Raw genomic sequence first — 22,520 nt, forward strand, 5'->3', positions numbered from 1 at the left:
AATTGTAAGTTCTATGCTGGGGTGGTGAGGGGATGTGAGTTTAATGAGTTCTATTTCTTCAATAAAGGAGAAGCTTCGCCGAGGTAAAACGGGGTATGAAAATACATTGAGAAAAAAGGCAGGAAGGCCACTATCTAAATTGGGACAGGAGGCAGAATACGGCCGCCAGTTGGAGGAGAGCCTGATTTCAGTAATGCCCACTCATCTGTGTGTCCTCCAGCAATGTCCAGCTCAGGACACAGACTCAGGGAGGACACAGAGTCAAGCCAAGTGGGACTGGAGATCTTCAGGGACAGCAACAGGCAAAGGGACCCGGAGTATTAATTCAAGCAGGATAATCATGAACTGTGCATGCTAAGCTACGTAAGGGGGAGGCGGAAGCAAGTGAGGCCTGGCAGATCAGGGGGAAGGGGTAGGGTTGAAGACAGCTGTGTGAGATGACAGAGGGGGCTGGGAACATAGGAGATGGTGGTAGGAGAGGGGGAACCACCTAAAATTAAAAACTATTTCAGGGAAAGATGACTTGATGGGTAAAGCATTTGTCTCAAAGAAGAACACACACACACACACACACACACACACACACACACACACACACACAGTGGGTTTGGAGAATGGGGTTAGAGGGCACGCTAATGAGAAAAGGCCACTGAACAGCAGATATGCATGCTGGTCTCAGCTCTGTCATTCACTACTTCTGTTACAAAAAGCACCTAGCCTTCTGAGACTCACCTTCCCCATTATAAAACAGGGATTTTTATCTGTGGTGGCCCCCATAGACTCCCACAGGAAATGGCACTATTAGGTGTGGCCTTGCTGGAGGGAGTGTGTCACTGTGAAGGCAGGCTCTGAGGTCTTATAAGCTCAAGTCTGGCCAGTGTGACAGTCTCCTTCTGCTGTCCGCCAGTCAAGATGGAGAACTCTCAGCTCCTCCTCCAGCACCATGTCTGCCTACATGCTACCATGTCCCACCATGATGGTAATGGACTAACCCTCTGAAACTGTAAGCCAGCCCCAATTAAATGTTTTTCCTTTATAAGAGTGGCCGTGGTCATGGTGTCTCTTCACAGCAATAGAAACCCTAACTAAGACACCATCTATCTAGACCTGCCAATCTCATGGTAGGGGGATATGTGCAAGTGCCCTGAGATATTTTCAGATATATAACAACAAAATCAAATAAACTTGAAGTTCATAGGATGATGCTCTTTTAATTTTCTCCCTTGATTTGTTTGTTTTGGTTTTTTGAGACACAGTTTCACTGTGTAGCTCTGGCTGTCCTGGATTTCACTCAGGAGACCAGGCTGGCCTTGAACTCACAGAGATCTGCCTACCTCTGTCTCCTGAGTGCTGGGATTAAGGGAGAGTGCCATCACTGCCTGGCTCCTACCTTGATTTTCGAGACAGGGTCTCTTGTATCTAAGGCTGGCCTTGAGCCTCTGATCATCCCTGCTTCCATCTCCAAAGTGCTATAATTATAGGTGTGTACCACCATACCTGACATTTCCTCATCTTCTTTATCATTTTGCTCTCCACATCAAGTGCCCATCCCATCTTTCTTTAAAGCTGCTGATGTGTGCAAGGGATGTCTGCCTCTAAGAACCAGTTCATAAACTTCTATATCTCCAGAGCTAAATGTTCACTGAAAACAAAGTTTAAGCTTCAGTTATAAAGTAATTCTTCACTTTCCTAACTTTGGAATAAAAACCATTTGGTTTTTAAATATCTGTCTTTCTTCTTATTAGGTAACTTACTAATTAAGTAAAATGTAGCAAAGATTCACCGAGATACTTTCTGAATATTTTCCCAATGGGTGTCATTTAATATTTCCATCAGCTTCATGAAGCATACATTCTCTGTGATGACCTGAACACATGGCCCCTCATGAGATTTGGAGAAATAAGCCCCATGAGTGGGTCTGCCTGCCACTTCACTAGTTACAAGAGAAGCCAGTGACTCCTACATACACATCACAGCTTCTTTGGAAGTTCTCCTGAGAGGTGTGTGTGTGCACGTGTGTGCGTGTGCGTGTACATGCACGCCATGTGCATGTGGGCAAATGCATGTGTCAGCGTACATACCCATGCACACACAACACCCAGAGGAGGACATCAGAAGTCCTATAATTTTCAGCCTTATTCCTTTGTGGCAGGGTCTCTCCCTGAGCCCGGAGCTTGCATTTCATAGCTGGGTTGACAGCCAGCAAGCACTAGCGAACTTTCTGTCTCCACATCACTGGGGTTACAAGCATGAGCATGTACTGGGATCCAAACTCAGCTCTTCAGGGTTGTACAGCAAGTGCTCCTAACTACTAAGCCAGCTTTCTAGCCCCATAGCTGTATGGATTTTAAGCCACATATCTAATCATCATGCCCCCTCTCCCGCTCTGTTGCAGTGGTGGTGTATTTATTCACAGCACCGATGACAAACACACTGGACCATAAAGATGATCATTATTTTTCACTGCTCCTATGGCTTGGAAGGGTCTTTCCCGGGTGCTGTGGAGGCTCATGACCTCAGTATGGAGTCCCATTGTGTCTATGGTAGCAGACACCTGTGCTTAGCTGGAGGCAGAAGTTCTCTTTTATTGGCATGAAAGTCTTGAAGAGTGCTTACTTTGAGAATGGAGTTGTCCTGTCTTGTATTTTTGGTATCATAGCCTTCCAGTAAACAGCGACGGGTGGTATTTCCTGATCCAGCAAACTCCGCCAGGTTTAGATCCGCAAAGCCCAGCTATGAAAAGAAAGAGAATCATATTAATAGACCATCTAGCAGGCTCTATCACATCTCCTTAAAATAGACATTCGACCGTGAGTTTTCTCAAAGCTTACTTCTACCTGCTTTACCATTTGCTTTGTAATAAAAATCTACCCCTTACCTCACCTCTGATCATGGATTTGATGGGCTGTGCTGAATACATTTCTGTACGCGTTAAAGTCAACATATGTCCGTGCTAGTAAAACTAAGGCACACCCAAAAGCAAAGTCATTCACATAACACCTACACTCCCATGGCATTGTGGGAAGACGAGCCGTTGTGCCCATGTGCAGCGGTACAGACTCTCTCCGCTACTCTGGATCCTCCCTGTGCCGAGTTAGCCACGGGGGACTGCAGATCCTGACAGGTTAGGTTCTCATTCTCCCCGCACTCATAAGAGGACTCAAGTGAGCCTCCTGGCTTCTTTAGTGGGGGCCCCTCTTCCTCTCTCTGCCAATCCGCCTTCAGCCGAGTCTCTCCATGGAAGCCGCTTCCCTTGCTCACGGTTCCGCTTCCCTTGCTCACGGTTCCGTCTCACACCTACCCTCTCTGCTGCTACCCAGAAGTTCAGTTTAAACTTGTCCCTCTTCCACATTACTACCCAGGAAGGCCATTTCCTGCCGGTATCCAAGCTAGCTCTGGTTATTCCTCTGATGCTGCTTACCCCAGATGCCCTGTTCCAGTGTACCCCTTACATCACTGTCATTTTGGCAGTCTACTCCTACGTAACTGTACAATTTTTATGAACAAAAAAAGTGAATTAAGCAATCTCTATGAACATTAATAAACTGTATAATATGTTTCAAACATTGCTGAGGTTGTTTGCTTCAAGGTTTTTTTTTTTTGTGTGTATAATGTATGTGTATGGATGTGCATACCTATGTATACACATCCAACAGCAAATGTGCAGAGGTCAGAGGACAAGCTCAGGCTTTGGTCCTCACCTTCCACCATGTTTGAGGCACAGGGTCTCTTTGTTGTTTCCACTATACTGTACCTGCCAGGCTAGCTGGCCTGCAGGGATTCTCTTGTCTTCACGTCCCATCTCACTGTAGCACGGATATTCCGGGTTTACACATTCTGAGGATCTAAACTCAGGTTTTTACACTTGTGTGGCAAGCACTATCCCCATGAGCCATCTCTCTAGACCCACTTTCAGGGGCATGCAAGAGGATGGTTTTAATTGCAGACTGGAGCATTATTTCAATAGGTTTTTTAAAATTAATTGTTTTGATTTTACATCCCAATCGCAGTTCCCCCTCCCTCCAATCCTCCCAGTCATCCCCCTCCCCATCTCCTCCTCCTCCTCCTCCTCCTCCTCCTCCTCCTCCTCCTCCTCCTCCTCCACTTCTCTTCAGAAAAGGGCAGGCCTCCCATGGACATCAACCAAACATGGTATATCAAGTTGCAGTGAGACTAGGTGCCTCCTCTCCTATTAAGGCTGGACGAGGTGACCTGGTAGGAGGAAAGGGTTCCCAAAGCAGGCAACAGAGTCAGAGACAGCCCCTGCTCCTACTATTTCAGTAGTGTTAACTGGTATGAAAGAATAAAGAGAATGGCTCAGAGAATTACATAAGCCCAGTGTAGTAAGTCAGGCACACAGCAAGACACAGGCAACAGCTGCCTAGCTTTCAGTTAGTCTGGCCTTACTGCCTTTTAGTGGAGCAGCACAGGACGGGGCCAGGATAGGTCCATGCAAAGACACGTTTGAGTGAGCATGTGAAGACTTACTTGATCATCTACTATCAACACATGCCATTCCATACAGTCTCCCCTTTAAAGCTCCAGCACTTCTTCCTGCTTCGTCCCCCTGCTAATGGCCTTGCTGCCTGTTTCATTCAGGGAGTAAGGGCGGTCAAGAGCACTTAATTTCCATAAGCTCTCCTGGCTCCCTGCACCTGGGTCTGTACTGCCTTCCCACTCCCATACTGTGGTGGTACGCCTGTGTTCCTGTGGCCTCTTGCCTACCATGTGTATGCTGTAGTTTCCCCCCTGTCTGGCACTTGGATTTACCCCTTCTCTACTAGCCCATTCCCACAAGCACACAAACATGCTGGATTTTCTCCTGTCAGAAGGAACCAACCAAACCTGTCCCACGGCTCTCCAGATTATTGGATTATTTTATTTTCACCAAAACAAAAACAAAGGAAAAAAAAAAAAAAACTCACAGAACAACCCTTCTTTAAAGAGTTGTCTATGCTGTCTCTGATCATCTGACCAAATTAACTTTTTCCTTCCTAGTTCATCCCTTAACTCTGCTAACCATAGCCAAGGTCAACTCAAGGACACTAATGCTCTTGAACTCACTTTCTTAGACAATCTCGTACTTTTCAGTTCTATTCATATCAAGGTTCAAATGCTAATAAAGGAGTCTTAATTAAAGGCTAGCTGCCCATTAACTTAGCCCCTACTGTTGCAATACTAGTTTTATACTGTTGCTAGGGATCTCTGGTATGGATTGCATGCTTCTGCTCCTCCAGAATTCATATGTTGAAAATCTAGCACCCAATAGGATGGTATGGAGTGGTGGGGGCTTTGAAATGGAGGTAATCAGGCCTTGAGACTGAAAGACCTCATGAATGGATTATGCATCTCTCCCCTTTTGTCACTGGGGACAAAACCCAGGGTCTTGCACATGTCTCAGTATGTGCTCTACTGCTGAGCTGTACCCTGAGGTCTGGACGAATGCACTTTTAACATAGGAGAGAACTTGCACCCTCTCTCTGCAATCTGCCACATGGTGACATATTGAGAAGTCTGTCAACTGCAAACCAGAAAGTAGGCTCCCCAGACACAGGATCTGTTGGTATCATGACTTTAGACTTCTCAGCATCTGGAATACTGACAACTGAATGTATTTTGTTTATATCATATAGTCTGTTGTACTACTTTGGTATAGTAGCAAAAAAACAAAACAAAACAAAAAAACCCAAATAAGACAGTCCCTGTTAAGAAAGTGACATACCAATGTACCTTTTATGTGCCAGACTCTTACGCAGACCCAGGAGAACAATGAGGAACAGGAAACATGCTCTGTCTTCAAAGAACTCATATTACAGACTTTATAGCATGGTGCCAGAGAGTCCATATTTCCTTAAGACTTTCTTTGGCTTCACCAAGATAACTGTCACATGAATATCTAGATGTGTATGTGTTTCATATATGTGTCTCATAAATATGTCATACATAGATACCACATTTGTGGCAGACATTAACTTACTCAGAAGATAATTTTTAACATTTGTATTCCAGGTAACATTAAGCATTCATTAGGAATAAAGAATGTATTTCCTTTTTTGGTGCTGTGGATGGAACCTAGGGCCTATTTCCTGCTCTGCCTTGAGCTACCCTTGGGTCCTTTAGTCTTATTTTCATAGTTGAATGTGGGAAAACAGAAAGCCAGTTCCTACAGTATTGCCTGAAAGTGCTGTGGTAAAGGAAGACACAAATATAAGAGTGGAGAAGTCCGCAGCGGGAAGGCAGGACTAAGCTGCGTCGTTAACGACACAGGAGTGGAAAGGACAGGGGAGAGAGGGATACATGCATGGTGCCAAGTCCCCAGGCTAGGAAGCTAAAATAGCATGAGATATTCTAGGAAGTGTGTGATGGCCCTCGACCCCGTAAGAATGAGGGCTGGGAGAGAGAAGAGAGAAACAGAGAGAACTCAGATGGCAGGCAGAGGAGATGAGGCGGCAGAAACCATTTGTGGACAAAATGGATCGTATTTATTAGCTTATAGAATTCCCAATTTCCTCTGTAGTCAACGTGTAACTACTGAAGGCCTAAGAGTGGGGAATGATAGCATCATGTTTGAGTTTAGAAAGATCACTCTGGAAGGTCTAAGGAAGATAGGGTTAGAAAATAGGGAACAGACTAAGCGGGAGGCCAGAAGGGCTGTCAACAGAAAATAATGTGGGCATAAGGAAGGAAGCAGTCTCACAAAAGGTGAGAGGCCATGGTTTTAAGACAAAAAGGTAACCGCCCCTAACAAGCTCCCAGAATACTCTTTTTTTTTTTTAAAAGAGATTCATTTGTTTTTCTTCTGCGTGTGGTTCTTTTGTCTGCATGTATGTCTGTGTACCATGAGCATGCAGTGCCGGAAGATGCCAGAAGAGGGGGTTGGGTTCTCTGGAACGGGAGTTACAGAGTTACAGTCACATCTGTGTGCTAGAAAAGAACCTGGGTCCTTTGGAAGAACTGCCAATGTTCCTCACCACTGAGCCATTCTCCAGCCCCCCCAAAAGAATGTTGCAAAACTTTATTGTCCCAATTATTCAATCTCCAATTTGCTTTACTTAAAACGAGTCAAGTTTGAGTAACAATTAAAAGCCTACCGACTGCAATAACAACATTATGAATTACAAAATGAGTTAGAGAACATCTACTTACCTTCGCATAAGCTTTCCCGCCTTTTAATTCCTGCAAACACAGAAAACACTATGAGGACATTACATGATGAAGGATTTAAGATTAAATGTAAGTTAAAGGATTCTAAAGCAGACATTTACTGTCACAGACAATAAAAATAGGCCGATTTTAAATCCAACTATTCAAATCAATAACAGCATCCTAAAAAATGACCAAAATTTTTACTTTGCTTCCAATTTTATTTCTTTAGTCAGTTTTTGACATGGAGCCTCTTCACATTGTGCGGATTGGCCTTGACCTCCTAGAGCCCTCAGCCAGGGCTCTGGGCCACATTTCTGAATTTAGGACATTTGCAAGGACTATGTGTGAAGCACTGAGAACAGCGTGTGCCCACACTGTGAACTCGGCTTCCTTCTATTCTCATGGACAGAGTTCCTTTCTCTAAGGCCACTTTAAAAACATCCTTACTGAGAGAACTGTTGCTTCTTTTTGCAAGTCTGATACTGGAGCGTTATCCACCACTTCTACCTCGCACACAGTCTCCAGGAGCTCTGTTATACTTATGAACGCCGGCTGCCCTTTCCCGCCGCCATTCCCATTCCACATGAATTATCAGAACGTCTTCTTCACTGGGTCACTTCACATCCCTTAACAGTGCCGTTCTTAAACCCACGGAAAGTCCTTGAGGTGTTCCTTCCTTCCTCAACGTGATTATTTCCATTGCTGTTCCTCTACGGTCAAAATTCAAAAGACTTCTGATCGCTGGGGACTTCGAGGAGTGGAGGGAAGGGAAACTGAGGTCCAGATGTAATGTATGACAGAAGAATTGAGGAAAAAAAAACATTCAAAAGACTTCAACCTCTACTGGCTGCATTCTCTTCTAGTCAACCCTCTCCAACTGGATTGGTTTGTGTTTCCCCTCTCTAGTAGCTCAAGAGCCCTAACGATCTTTATTTTTGTTAAAGCTAAAAGCTCCCTGTCTCCATCCTAGCCTCTCATCAGTGTGTGATGGGCTTTCCCACTTGCCTCCTTTCTCCCATCACATCCCTCTTTAGACCTTCCTGATGCCACATCTGCCTCGTTTCCTTCTGCTTCCCTGGCTGCTGTTCCTCCCGTCCCCCCTCTCCTGCATCTACTCCTTTATTTAGCTTCTGCAGAAAGAATGCTAGCTGTGCCTTAAGGATCTGCTCTTGCTCCCCAAGTAACAGAATCCTGTACTTTTAAGTTGGGTATCTGGCTGCCCAAAAGAATGACCATCTCTGTGTAAAACTACTACCCCCAAACCTAAGCATTTCTACTTTGAGATATTAAAACCAACTTTTCCACCATAGCAGCAGCAGCATGGTCTTATAAAAGATCATATCCCTTATTAAAATCTCCCAATGAATTGTCCATGGTGGTATAGTACCTATACTCTCTGCACTTGGGAGGTAGAGGCAGGAAGATCATGAGGCCCCCAGTCCTAAAAACTAACCAACCAAGCAACCAACCGAAAGTGTGTTGGGGAGACAGCTGAGTTGGAAAGAGTGCTTGTTATACGAGGATGAGGACCCTACACAGTTGAGATGCTCAGCACCATTTAAAAAGCTAGGTGTGGCCACATGTGCCTGTCACCCCAATACTGGGGTGGGAGCAAAGAGCAGAGATGTCTCCTCAATTTTCTAAGCCAATCGCTCTTTCCTAAATTATTTTGTTCCCCCATAGTTTTTTATGGGTGACATTTATCAGTACTACACTAAGTCTAATTTGATAAACTCCTGCTTTCTGAAGGTGAAATGTAAGAGGTCTGAACTCTGTTCCAGTTCACTCATCTTCACAGACTCCAGAGCAGTGGCACATGGATGGCACTAACAGAATTATTGATTAGTGACTGCTTCCCTGTGTCTAGGCAACAGGGTTCACTACCAAACTGGTCTTTATCAGATCTGTAGATAAAAATGGTGTCTGTCTGTAGTTTTAATTTGCCTAATATTGGGTATATTGTATGTCTAAAATACTTTCTTTTCAGGGGGACATATTGTCAGCTGACAACTTCTCCTAAGTGCTGTTGATTCTTTTACACTGTGTAGAGGTGCTCTTTCTATATTAATTAGTTTTTTTGACATGATTCACGAGTAGTTTCCCCTAATTTGTCTCCGCCCCCGGATTGGTCAACATGTTTAAATAGATGAGATCTCTGATCTTTCCATTATACAATACTTAGGGAAGGTGAGGTAGAATAGACTTACATAATATGCTGCCTTGCATACTAAGTACACCAGAAGACTACTGGTGATTTATCAGCCTCTCTTCTGACATGTTAGAACCTACTGGCCACCCAACTATGGCCTTTCAGTGTGGTGTGGCCACACAACTAAGTTTTAACCAGAGGGATGTGTGCAAAAGACACAGGCACCACTTTTGTATCATGTCTGCCCCTATGTCACTAGTCAAGAGAGAACAAGACTGGAGCTGCCCCCTTAGATCTAAAGATGGAACCATATGTTAAAGATGGCGGAGCTACTATCTTTATCTCAGGTTCCGAAGCAACTTCTATACCATTTTGTTTAAGCCTTTGACTTCTGGGGTCATACATATTTTGTGCTGGTTAGTTTTTCAACTGGGAAAATACCTCCATCAGATTGCCTGTAGACAGGCCTATGGGGGCATTTTCTTGATTAATGAATGATTGATGTATGTGTGTGGGGAAGGGGGGCATGGCTCAGCTCACTGTGGGTGGTGCCACCCCTGGGCTGAGGTGTATAAGGAAGCAGGCTGAGCAAGCCACAGGGAGCAAGCTGGTAAGCAGAGTTCCTCCATGGCTTCTGCTTCAGTTCCTGCCTCTAGTTCCTGCCCTGACTTCTCTTCATGCTGTACTCTGTAAGACTAAACCTGCTCCCCAAGTTGGTTTGGCCGTGGTGTTATCACTGCAAACGGAAGCACACGTGTCCTATGGGGTATACCAGAGCCCTATACAATGAGAAAGGTGGGTTTGAGGTGTGACCTAGCATAACTGGCACCTACAGTTTCTGTTGGCTTTCCTGGAGTTTGAGCTCATTTAATTTGTAGTCAGGCTTTACTCGAAGCTGGTTCTATGTTTTTTTTTTTTCCCCTTACAATCCAAAGACTAGCTCACTGTCCTTCAAGCATCATGATTGGAACTCCATTCAGAAGGGTTTCAATGGGAGGGCAGCAGCAGTAAGAGCAGCAAGGTGAAGTTGGCCTCATCACGAAGAATCAGGGAAGAACGCCTTATTTGGATGTAGAGATTTAGAGTCATAATTGCCTAAGGTCTCACAGTCGGTAAGGGGCATGCTTGGGGCTCAAAGGCAGGCTGGTATAACTGCATGTCTGCCCTTGCTGTACCACACTTCCTCTGCAGAAGCTTCCACTCAGTTACTATTGCTCCAAACAACTAGTTTCATAAAGTCTTAAAAATTGTAAAACCATTTCTGTACACATGTATTTATTATATTCTGAGTGTATTAAGCAATATAAAAAAAGGTTAGAATAGAGCCATGCACATCATACTGCTATCAATTCATTCAAAACACGGGATAACAAATCCAAGAATATAGCTTTTTAATCGGATACAGAAAGATGCGGGACCAGAGTGGGAAAGAGCGAAGAGACTTACATTTCTCATTCTAAGGCTTTGTCTTTGCCAACATATACATGTACTCTGATAACTTAAATATATATACATATAATATATATAATATATATACATATACATGTACTCTGATAACTTAAATATATAATATATATATATATATATACATATACATGTACTCTGATAACTTAAATATATATATATATTTATATATAAATGTATAAAGCTGGGCAAGTGGCATGCCTGTAATCCCAATACTTGGGAGATAGAAGTAAGGAGGATCATGAGTTTGAGACAAGTCCAGGCTACATGTGAGTTCCAGGCTGGCTTGAGCTACAAAATGAGCCCGTTTCAGAAAGAATCAGGAAAAAAAAAAGTGTATAAAATGTAAAATGCACAGTTGGGTTTTTATTTTTCAAGGCAGGGTCATGTGACATAGCCTAGACTGACCCTAATTTGCCCTTGAAGGGGGGAGTGGGGAAAAAAACTCCAACTGCTAGCTGACTAGTTGGGGAGAGACTGGCATTTGACAGCTGCTGGGAGAGGGGCAGTCAGTTTTCTTTAATGATGCACCACACTCCAGGGCAGGCCCCATTCCCCAGAGCAGTTGGCCAGTACAAACTGAACTGGACTGAAAAAATAAATAAAAAGAAAACTCAAAGTCAGGAGGGTAGGGCAGTGAAGGTGGAAAGGGTGTGTGCAGCAGAGTCAGGGGAGGCGTATGAGTACGCTCAAAATACATCGTATGAAATTTTCAAAGAATTTGATGAAAATATTATTTTATAAAAGTTAAAAGAGTTAAGAGTAGGGATTGATAGATGACAGGCTACAGGCATGGACACTCCCAAACTACTCCAAATGTACAGTATTTCTGAGAAGAAAGATTTGTTTTTGATTCTTGAGTAACAACTTCAGGTTTGCCACCAGATTTTCCACAGAAATTTAATTTATTGCTATAAGTGTGGAGTTACAGTTCTACCGTTAAAGCAGATATAAATAAAGTGAGTCAGTGACTGTAGCTAATTATGGTTTCTGAAAGCGGAGGAATAATAGGCTATTTTTGTACCTTCCGTACAGATACTCTGTAGACACAAGGATCCAGGACGCCGGTGGAGGCACTGGCACTCATTTTACACATAAATGAGAACTTCTTTCTCCAGCGAACACAGTTTGCTTGCACCACCTCCCTGGATAGGGAAAAACAAAAACCGAAAGCCAATTAATTACTATGTTGAAAGCGCTCTCAATTTCCCTCACGTCTACAACACAGTTATACAGCTATCAGTATTCGCAGGGGCCAAGGATGGCCAGCGAGGAAAGTGACCACTTTGCAACAGGGCTGTGGTTTGGACCAAGTGAAAGTCAGGTGCCTGCAATCCCACCATTGGAGAGACAGGGACTCCCTGGGGGAAGCTGACTAGCCAAACTAGCCAAAAAACGGCAGGCTCTGGGTTCAGCTAGAGAGCCTGACTCTACACACCAGGAACTGAGCATCTCAGGTGCCACCTGCCATCATGTTGGGTTTCCACACTGAGCATCTCAGGTACCACCTGCCATCATGTTGGGTTTCCACACTGAGCATCTCAGGGCACCACCTGCCATCATGTTGGGCTTCCACACTCAAGCACACACAGGAATACATATCAATTCAACAAGCCAGTATTTGTAAGCAGTGGAACAGGAATAATTGGCCATTAGAAATGCAAAGAAGTTAACTTACTTGTCAATCAGTTTAAAGTGACTCTTCACCACTCATTCTGTTCTGTGTGTTGGGTACATGTCTAAATGTTTAAAATACAAGATGAAAGGCAGAATTCCTAACCTTGTCGGACTTCATGCAAGGGACAGAAATACACACAGGTACTCTTAAGTTTCTCTCTGTTTTAGCAACATGAATTACCATTTCAGACTTCACAACATGATGCTTTAATCTCACACCAACTCAAAAATGTAGCTGGCTTTTCCCTCAAGGCACATGCCAGGAATTTAAGCTCAGGAGGGGAGTTAAAGTCAAGGTGATTTAGGTGGTGAGTGCAGGGATCACACGCAAGCCAAACCCATTTAACTCTGAAGCCCTTTGTCCACAGCCCCCAATCTGCTGTTTTTCCAACAACTTTCCTCTTTCAAGTTTCCTGACTTTTGTACAAGCTCTTCTCTTTACTGTTCTGTGTAGGTCCAAGGGACTTAGCCTTAGGAAGCAAAAATAATTATTCTACTTACAGAAGAAGAGAGACAACGGATGGGGGGGGTGGGAGTGGGGGTGGGGTCATAAACAGTGCAAAATGGATGAAGCAAAAGAATGAATGTTCTCTAGATTTACTTATTAGTCCACTTAATAGAGGCAACAGAGCTTTTTTTTTTTTTTTGAGACAGGGTCTTATTATATAGTTCTGCTGGCTAGAACTCACTATGTAGACAAGGTTGGCCTTGAATTCCAAGAGATCAACTTGCCTCCTAAGCACCATCACACCTGGCCTCAATATTTGTATTAATTCTTGAGAATTTCATACATACATATAAAATGTATATTGATCATATTCACTCCCCCCCAACTCCTCCCACACCCATCACATCTATTCCTACCTCCCAACTTCATGTCTTTTTTTTTTTTTTTTTTTTTTTTTAAATAACCAACTGAATCCAGATTGTGCAGCTCATACACTCATGGGTGTAGGCTCATAAGGAAGCACAAATGACCTACCAGGAACCATAGCCTTAAAGTCAACAAACACCCCATTTCCCAGAAGTGGCACCCCTGGCTCCTCAGGGGATCTTGAGTCCTTCCCCACTCCATGCTGGGATGTTGACTGGCTTGACTGTGTACAGGCAAACACAGCTGCTGGGAGCTCAAGATTGCAGTCCTGTTTCTGCCCAGCCCAGCCCTCCCCAGCCTCTGACTTAAATCCCCTCATCTTCCCACCCCTCCTCTGTGATGGTCCCCGGAGCACAGATGTGATGAGGCTGATTTTCTTAAGAAAGCACACAGCTGGATCACTTCTCTGGAGTAACAGAGACTAATGAGTGAGATAAACAATTTAGATAAAGGTTGGAGAAAAGGAAAAATGGGGTGAATGCAGTTGCTGCCTCTGCAAATAAACGAATGTGTATTAAAATCACTGAGTTTGGTTTTATAAATAAACTTTTAAAACGCCCAGAAAAAAATCATGAAAATAATAATAATAAAAAAGAACCCATAGGATTTTTAATTATTCTTTCCTTCCCAGCATCACTTGGTCGAGACTTGAAGGCATCAGCCATGTGCCTGGAGCTCCCAGGAAAGGCATGCAGATACACTGGTGACCTGGGACCTTCAGGAATTCGTGATTGTTCCTATCACTAACACCACTGGTGTAGGATCAGCTATCAAGAACAATATTTTTTGTTTGGTTTGGTTTTTTTGAGACAGGGTTTCTCTGTATAGTTCTGCCTGTCCTGGAACTTGCTCTCTAGATCAGGCTGGTTTTGAACTTAGATCTGCCTACTTTTTCCTCCAGGGTGCTGGCACTAAAGGTGTGTGCCACCACTGCCCAAAAAATATTGTTCTAAATATTTTTTAAAAAGCACGCTAGTTTATTGTCCTTAGAAAATATAAACTTCTAGCTAAAGATAGCTTTAACTTTCTCTCCCAAACTTACCAAGTTTTTTGTTTTTGTTTTAAAGCATCACCTCAGAGGAAGACAAAACAAGTATTAAGGGACAGACAAGAGGTAGTTAATTTAGCAACCAAAGAAATCTGAACCTGATGCTGTTGACGTTGAAAGCCAAGAGTGGAATTTTAAATCGGTTCTGAAATAAAATGAAGGAAGGACCAAAGGTAGAGGGCCCATTGAAAGCTGTTTTAGCAGCAGCCAGCCCCCCCCCCCCCCCTCCTGCAGGAAGCTCAGCTTTGTGCTCCTCACCGGGGAGCAGATGATTCTCTGGCCTGGGTGACCCCAGGGCAGGTCTCAGTGGCGTGACAGCACAGTGAGCAGAGGAGAGGCAGATGAATCAATCCTTCTCTAGCTAGCTCGGGCAACTCGGGAAATGTGCACGAATTCATCGGGACAATTCTAATGAGACAGACACTAAGGGCTCCCAACAAAACGGTCCAGGCCATCTCAGCTGTAGTAAAAACCCAAGGTGCCAAGCACCCTCCATCTGTGCAGAGCTTTACCAGCTTCAGAGCTGCTGTTGTATCTTAGCTGGCCCCAGAGGAGAAGCTCTTACCAGGAAAAACAGATCAAAATGAACAGCCAAAAATAAAAAAAAAAAAAAAGCAACTTCAAGCAAACTTTCAGTTGGTGCTGGAAGAAGAGACGTTTTCAGATGAAAAGGAATGATGGGCTGGAGTGATGGCTCACCCCCCCAGCTGTCCTTTGCCATTCATTTTCACACTCAGGCACATGCATGCACACGCACACACGTACACGCACAAATACATGTAATAAGAAAAAGAAATCACATCAACTCCACAGGACTAAGATGGTATTTAAAAACAACAAGATCACAGGCCCCTAAAACATGTTAATGGAAACCAAATGACTGGGCTGGTTTTTGTTTGTGAAATATCAGTAATTTCCCAACTAAACTAATTAGAAACACACAGTAGTTTTTTTCTTTTTAATCTAGTTTAAAATAACCTTACAATGTGGCATCTTTATAATGATTTCATGTACCAAATCTCACATGCTATCATTTGCAGAAACAGAGAGCAGCTTCGGCCTGAGTAAAGACATTAAAGATACCAAGTGCACTGGGCATGTACCTGTTGTCCTTAGAAAACAATTACGTGGGAAGTATTTCATATTCATCTAGTTTATCTAGAGGGTGGGAAACCAACAGGAAGTCTGGCAGACTTGGGAGAAACCAGGTTAGGAACAGCAGTGTAAATATGGGCAGGATTGTAGCATGTGAGGAATGGGTTTTAATGAAGATGTTAGATCTTCCAGAGGGAAACATACTTCTCCACCTCCACCTGCTGACTTCCCCTTCAGTGAAAATGTCCACAGCAGTTGCCGAGTGCTTTCAATATGCCAGACCCTACACATTTTATACACTGTAACACAGTAGCAAAGGAACTGAGAGAAACTGTCCAACTTCGCTAAGCTAAAAAGAACCCGAAGGGATCATGTCTAGACCAACTACCAATTCCTGCCCATCCCTTTCTAACTATCTAGAAATTACTTCCTTTCCTGCCTCTAAGCATCACCATCCTAACTGAGACTCTTAGCATCATCTCCTTGAATTATCTTAAGAGCCTCCTAATGGTCCTCTGCTTCCCCCAGAACTCTACCTGAGACTGTGGTTCACACCTGCAATCCCAGTATTTGGGAAACCAAGGCAGGGAAAAAACAAAACAAAAAACTTAAGTGAGTTTGTTTGAGGCCAGCCTGGGCTACAGAGACCCTGTCTCAAAAACAAACAAACAACCAAAAAAAAAAATACCCCATAAAACCCCCAAAACAAAAAAAAGTGTATTTGTGTTCCTAAGGCGATTACTCAGATTTTTCTCTGGTCATCTTTCCTGTGTACACACAGACCTTGGGAAAAAGCTGTCCAAACTAAACAAATCCAAAAAGCTGCAAAGTTAGTGTGTGACATTTGTTATACTGATGGGTTACCACGGAAACCCACGCAAACTCCTTGGCAACTGAGACAAAAGTCACATTAGTAACTGCTTTCTGTTAGGTGAGTCATTAACTTCCTATGAATGTGACGGTTGCTCAACCACTGTCTAGAGAGAAAGCAAAGGAATGTGATTTGTGTGGCCACCGTGGAAAACCAAACATTTCAAAGATACCACGATAAAGCTGCTGAAACGAACATGGAATAAGCAGAGGACTCAGGAGAAGAGCAGGCTGCTACGGCCATGGTTTATGTTTCAAAGAATCAGAGGAAATGGGGAATGTTGTTGAAAACTCCAACATAAACTGCAATGGAAGTGGATGGAGCCAATCTCTGTGACTAACTATTATTCCAGTGTCATCCTCTTTCTTCAGTAACCAGCAAATGGGGACTCCAGGCACATGTTTAGAATGACCCTGTGTCCTGACTATTCAAGGCATTTTACACCTTTCAGCAACGGTGATAGAAAACAATGGGCTAATGAGGAATGCCCGCCCTTGGTTAGGCAGTACAGCCTGGAGGTTAGCCGCTTACCCAGCGCTGGGTTGTGTGGATTCTAACCCCACCTCAGCTGTCACTCTGGCACATTCTCCCATTGCTCATATTTACAGTGCTTTCTCTGAGATCGGTACCTACCCCCCATGGGAACCCAGGGAAAGCAAATACATTATTACACACTGTTCCAAACAGCGCCTGGGGTACAGTGTAGCTCGATAATAAATGTCAGAGGCTGTCATTTTCAAAGACACATGTACTTCTAAGTCCACTCAAATTTGCCCGCCGAAGTGAAATGATGGCCAAGTTTATAGAGATTTTTTTCTTGATTTAATGAGGACCTATCTATTTTAAAAGACACATAGGTTCTGACAAAGAATGAGCTTTTGTGAACCAAGTATTTTAAGACTGTGAGGATCAGTTAGATCTGTAAAACTGATGTTTAACTGCAACACTAAAGATCCACGGATCGGTCAACTCCAGCAGCATTTTTGGCTTGAGCAGTAACAGCATCAGGACAAACGGAACAGAAGGAGGTCTAGCTTTATTTACTCATTCACTGATTCACTTTACTAGTGGGCAAGGCAGGGAGGGAGATGACAACCCAGTCCCAGAGTCTCCTTCTTGGAAACTCTGGGTAGGCAGACATAGAGAGAACTCAGGAGAAAGGATTGGAATCATGAATGGGAGTCTTCACCATGGGACAGGATGAGGCCATCTGGGGAGAGTGCCAAGGAGGAAGGGTCAAGGACAGCCTGCAAGGACACCAATATCAGAGCAGGAGAGAGGCAGGAGAGGCCATGGAGTGTCTACAGGAGGAGAAAGGGCACTAGAGCATCAGCAAAGGCAACCGGAAACTGTTTTAAGAAGCTCTGCTCAGCAATGTCATGTGGCAGAGAGGTCAGATGCAGAGAGGTCAGATGCGATACAGGGCGAAAAGGAGTCACCCATAATGCTGGCGACTGAAGTTTTGGAGACAAAGTGGGATTGAAGTAGATTACTATGGGGAACAGATCCAGAGATGTGGGCAACTCATTTCAAATCCGCTAGGAATGAAGTGAGTGGAGAGATTTACGGCTGCATCCAACTGAAGACATGACATGGGGAAGATTTCACTTAAACATGTAGGAAAGTTAAGCGCACTTCAGTATGGATGGGGAAAATAGTGTAGGGACCAAACTGACCATTTGGGTGGATATGAGTGATGGTGCCAGAGAAGACTGATCCCTGAGAATGTCAGAAACAATAGAGCCCAGACCATAATTAGGGATTGGACCTGGACAGAATGGATCACCTCCCATCATGAGGTAAAGAATGAAACTGAATGTAAACAAAGATGTCAGCTGACAATTCTTTATTGCCCTGAATTGTTCCAAGGAGAATTTCATATAAAATGCAGCATTCCTTGGCACATAGTATGTACTCAAATAAGTGTTAGCTGAATACTTGCTTATTTAAAATCTGCTATAAATATTACAAAAAGCCTCTACAGCTTCATGTAAGAAAAGAAAAGAGCTGCATCCAATGACTGACAGATATCCTGATGAAGACATACATGTATTTAATACATGTGAAATGTGTACACATGCCCACACAGCACATACACATGAGATAATGCATTCCTTATATGGAATGGAAGAAAATTTATAAACTAGGCATATAATCAGGGGCTAATATCCAAAACATATAAAGAACTCACAACTCAATAATAGCAACATTAAAAAAAAAATCTTGATTAAAAATGGGCCAAAGACTTAAATAATCATTTCTCAAAAATGTTTGTGCAACTGGCTAACAAGTTTATGAAGAGGTGCTTACCACTAATATCAGAGAATCATACACATACCCAAATGAAATGATACCCATACTAACTAAAGTGGCTGTTATTAAATAATTAAAATAGAACAAATGCTGATAAGGTTGTAGAAAAAAGAGAACTCTGGTATATATATGGTTTTGGTAGAGCCATTATAAAAAATGAGTATGGAGGTTCCTCAAAAAATTAAAAATAGAACCATGACATGACCCAGCAACCATACATGTCTTTGGGTATGTATCCAAAGCAGACGTAAGCAGGCTCTTCGGTTTGGTGTGTCAGTTGTTTGGTGTCTGAAGTTAGGGTCTTGCTGTGTAGCCCAGGCTGGGCCTTGAACTCATAATCCTCTTGTCTCAGGTTTCCAAGTGCTGGGATTATGGGCAAGTGCCGTCACAATGGCTTGAAATTAGTATTTTTAAGAGACACCTGCAATCCATGTTTGTTTCAGCATTGTTCACAATAGCCAAGATTTGAAAACAACCTACATGTCCATCAACAGATGAAAGAATAAAGAAAATGTCACAGACACACAGCCATAGACAGATAGACAGACAGACAGACAGACAGACAGACAGACACACACACACACATCCCCCACACACTGCATTTTCTTTTAAAGGAAGGATATTTACCTATTAGTAATGTGGCCTAGAGGATATTATGCTAAGTGAAAAATATCAACAAGAAAGAAAAATATTGTACATTACTTATATGTGCAATTGAAAAACTGTCAAATTCATTCAAGAAAATGAATTCATTTTTCTGTAACTATGAGTTCCATTTAGCATCACTTCCATACTTTCTAGACAGAACAATATAGGTATATATGATGCATAAAAATGCAATAGGAAAAAAAAATCCAGAATAATCTAAGGAAAGGTCCCACACTGGAAATTTGGGAATATATATCACAGTCTAGGAAAACTTAATAAAAGAAAAATTAAACAAAAAAAATCCCAAATTCAGTAAGGTAAAAACCATGGAAGGATATAGGAAATGAAAATCTACTTATGGGCTACGTCATTCTGAGAAAGGGAAAAGCATGCAGATCATGAAGGGACCAGTGGCTGGAGGGAAGGAGAAAGTGGGGAACAGTTGGGCACAAGGCTACTGAAGCAGTGAACTATTCCACAGGGGCTATAGTGGATGGCACTGCACATGTAAAAATCCAAAGGACGGACTCCACCAACCGTGAATCCCAATGTAAACAATGGACTGTGCACCAGTTAGGATGAGTGTAATGTATTCTGGAGGGAACACAGAGCATGCTCTGTCCTGTGGCGACTAGATGCCACATGATGAATGTCTGTGCCTTCTGCTCCTTTGCTGGGAAACTGAAAAATGATGAGGTGCAAGGGTGACGTCAAGAGGCCCTGGCACGTGCTAATCAAAGGGGGAAGTGCACCCCTCTACTTTACCACTCGTGCAAGGGGACCCCAGGCTCTGGGCAGCTGGAGGCTGCTTTGTTTTCTGCTGGAAAGACTGTTTAATGAAAACTTCTTCATCAAAGTGTGTAAAAACAAAGGATTACTCCATCTTTTTTTTTTTTTTTTGAGCTGAGGATTGAACCCAGGGCCTTGCCTAGCACTCTACCACTGAGCTAAATCCCCAACCCGGATTACTCCATCTTAAAACAAAACAAAAAAGAATAGTTTTTTTTTTTAATTTTTTTTATTTAAAGGAAGAGAACTGTGATGGGTTTATGATAACATGAAGAGACTTTATATGCACTAAGTGAAAGATGCTAATATAGAGGGCTTGTACCCAAAATATCATGCACCCTAATAAACTTATCTGGGGTCAGAGAACAGAACAGCCACTAGACATACAGAGGTCAGAAAATGGTGGCACACACACCTTTAATCCCATCATTTGGTAGGCAAAGATCCATCCAGATCTCTGTGAGTTCAAGGCCACACTGGAAACAGCTAGGCATGGTGACTCACGTCTTTAATCCCAGGAAGTGATGGCAGAAAACACAAAGGTATATAAGGCGTGAAAACCAGGAACTAGAGCTGGTTAAGCTTTTAGGTTCTTGAGCAGCAGTTCAGCTGAGATTCATTCTGAATGAAGACTCAGAGGCTTCCAGTCTGAGGAAACAGGATCAGCTGAGGAATTGACGAGGTGAGGTGGCTGTGGCTTGTTCTGCTTCTCTGATCTTCCAGCATTCACCCCAATACCTGGCTTCAGGTTTGTTTTTATTAAAAAGACCTTTTAAGATTCTTGCTACATCATCAGAGAGAAAAGAGCCTCAGTTGAGGAAATGCGTCTATGAGATCCATTTTCTCAATTAGTGATAAATGGGGGAGGGCCCAATCAATGGTGGGTGGTGCTATGTCTGGGATGGAGGTCCTGGGTTCTTATAGAAGCAGGCTGAGCAAGCCAGGGGAAGCAAGACAGTAAGCAACATCCTCCATGGCCTCTGCATCAGCTCCTGCCTCCAGGATCCTGCCCTGCTTGAGTTCCTGTCCTGACTTCCTTCAGTGATGAACAACACTGTGGAAGTGTAAGCCAAATAAACCCTTTCCTCCCCAACTTGTTTTTTGGTCATGGTGTTTCTTTTCTTTTCTTTTTCCAGAGCTGAGGACAGAACCCAAGGCCTTGCAAGGGCTCTACCACTGAGCTAAATCCCCAACCCTGGTCATGGTGTTTCATCACAGCAATAGAAACCCAAGACATGGCTATATACTGTAAGTCCAGCTAGGTACATGCTTGAAAGAGCAAAATTAGGAAGAAAGTAAGCATATTAGTGGTTGAAGTAAGATGGATGAATAAGGCAGAGTTGACAACATTTTTAAAGCAGTGAAACTATCCTGTAGGTTACTAAAATGGTGGGTCCATGTTATCGTATACTATACAACACCAACGTGAATGCTGATGGACTATGAACCTTGGATGACAATGGTGTGTAAATGCAGACCCCTGATTCTCAGTAACAAATGTACCACTGTGCTGGGTGCTAACAGCGGAAAAGCTATGTGAGCAAGGGACAGGGGGTATATGGGAACTTTGTACTTTCTATTCAAGCTTGCTCTAAAAATAAAATCTATTAATGAAATGGCTATAAGTAAGACCCTCGGAAAATTCATAAAGGAAATCTGAGAACTGAGAGGTTAAAAATGGGGAGCAGGTTCCACAGAGGCCCAAACAGTCAAGTTTCAAGAAGTTAGTAATTACCACAGCTCTGGTTAGGGTACAAATGAGAACACACTGAGTATGTTAATGATTGTTATTAGGAAAGTCAGTTTCAGTCATGTGGTGGGACAGACCTGGACACTACAGGGTTGAGAGGAGAAAAGGAATGAGAAAGGCCATGTAGATTATTTTCTTTTCTACAAAGTTTGGGTTGGCATTGTATACAGTAGAGAAGCAGGGAGTTGGGTGCGGGTAGAGGGAGGTACCGGGAAGTGGGAAGGGATAGGAGGAGGCACATTCCTTCCTCTGAAGTGAGTTAAAAGACTTCTGCTGCTGATGGTTCAGTCTGAGAGCCAAGTGTGAGACCAAGAAAGAAGCTCAAATAACAAAACGCAAGACCTCCTCGGAAGTAGACAAGGCCTATGTGGCCTCCCTCTGCAGCTCCAGAGGGAACTGGAGGGGACTGCCTTGTATGTTGTGGGCCTGAGGTAGGATACACAGAAGCGTTTCATTTCCACTGGGAATCTTAGGGACTACAGCTCTGACATACCATTCATCCATATAAGTCCCAGAAAGAGACAGTGAAAGTCTGCATCACCTTTTCTGCTGGTCCTTCTCAGTGTCTATTCGCTTGGTGCTGTTCTCCTTCCCAACTTACTCTGCCATTTAACCTCCACCACCACCAGGGATAGACAAGCTCTCACATTCCCAACCTCCTGACCCCACTCATTGGCTGACCGAAACCCCACAGCT

The 22,520-nt window shown here is 43.3% G+C and overlaps 1 protein-coding gene across 1 annotated transcript in view; it reads right to left on the minus strand.

Moving 5' to 3' along the window:
• Fam102b (family with sequence similarity 102 member B) overlaps positions 1-22,520 on the minus strand; it is a 55,555-nt gene that overhangs the window by 20,363 nt on the left and 12,672 nt on the right. Inside the window, exons 2-4 of the mRNA XM_036190563.1 lie at positions 11,784-11,904; positions 7,147-7,176; positions 2,617-2,733 (exon numbers count right to left, since the gene is read on the minus strand). Coding sequence (XP_036046456.1) covers positions 2,617-2,733; positions 7,147-7,176; positions 11,784-11,904 — 268 coding nt within the window. The remainder of the gene's footprint in view (positions 1-2,616; positions 2,734-7,146; positions 7,177-11,783; positions 11,905-22,520) is intronic.

The sequence above is a fragment of the Onychomys torridus genome, chromosome 6 (genome assembly GCF_903995425.1).
Source record: "Onychomys torridus chromosome 6, mOncTor1.1, whole genome shotgun sequence".
Lineage (NCBI taxonomy): Eukaryota > Metazoa > Chordata > Mammalia > Rodentia > Cricetidae > Onychomys > Onychomys torridus.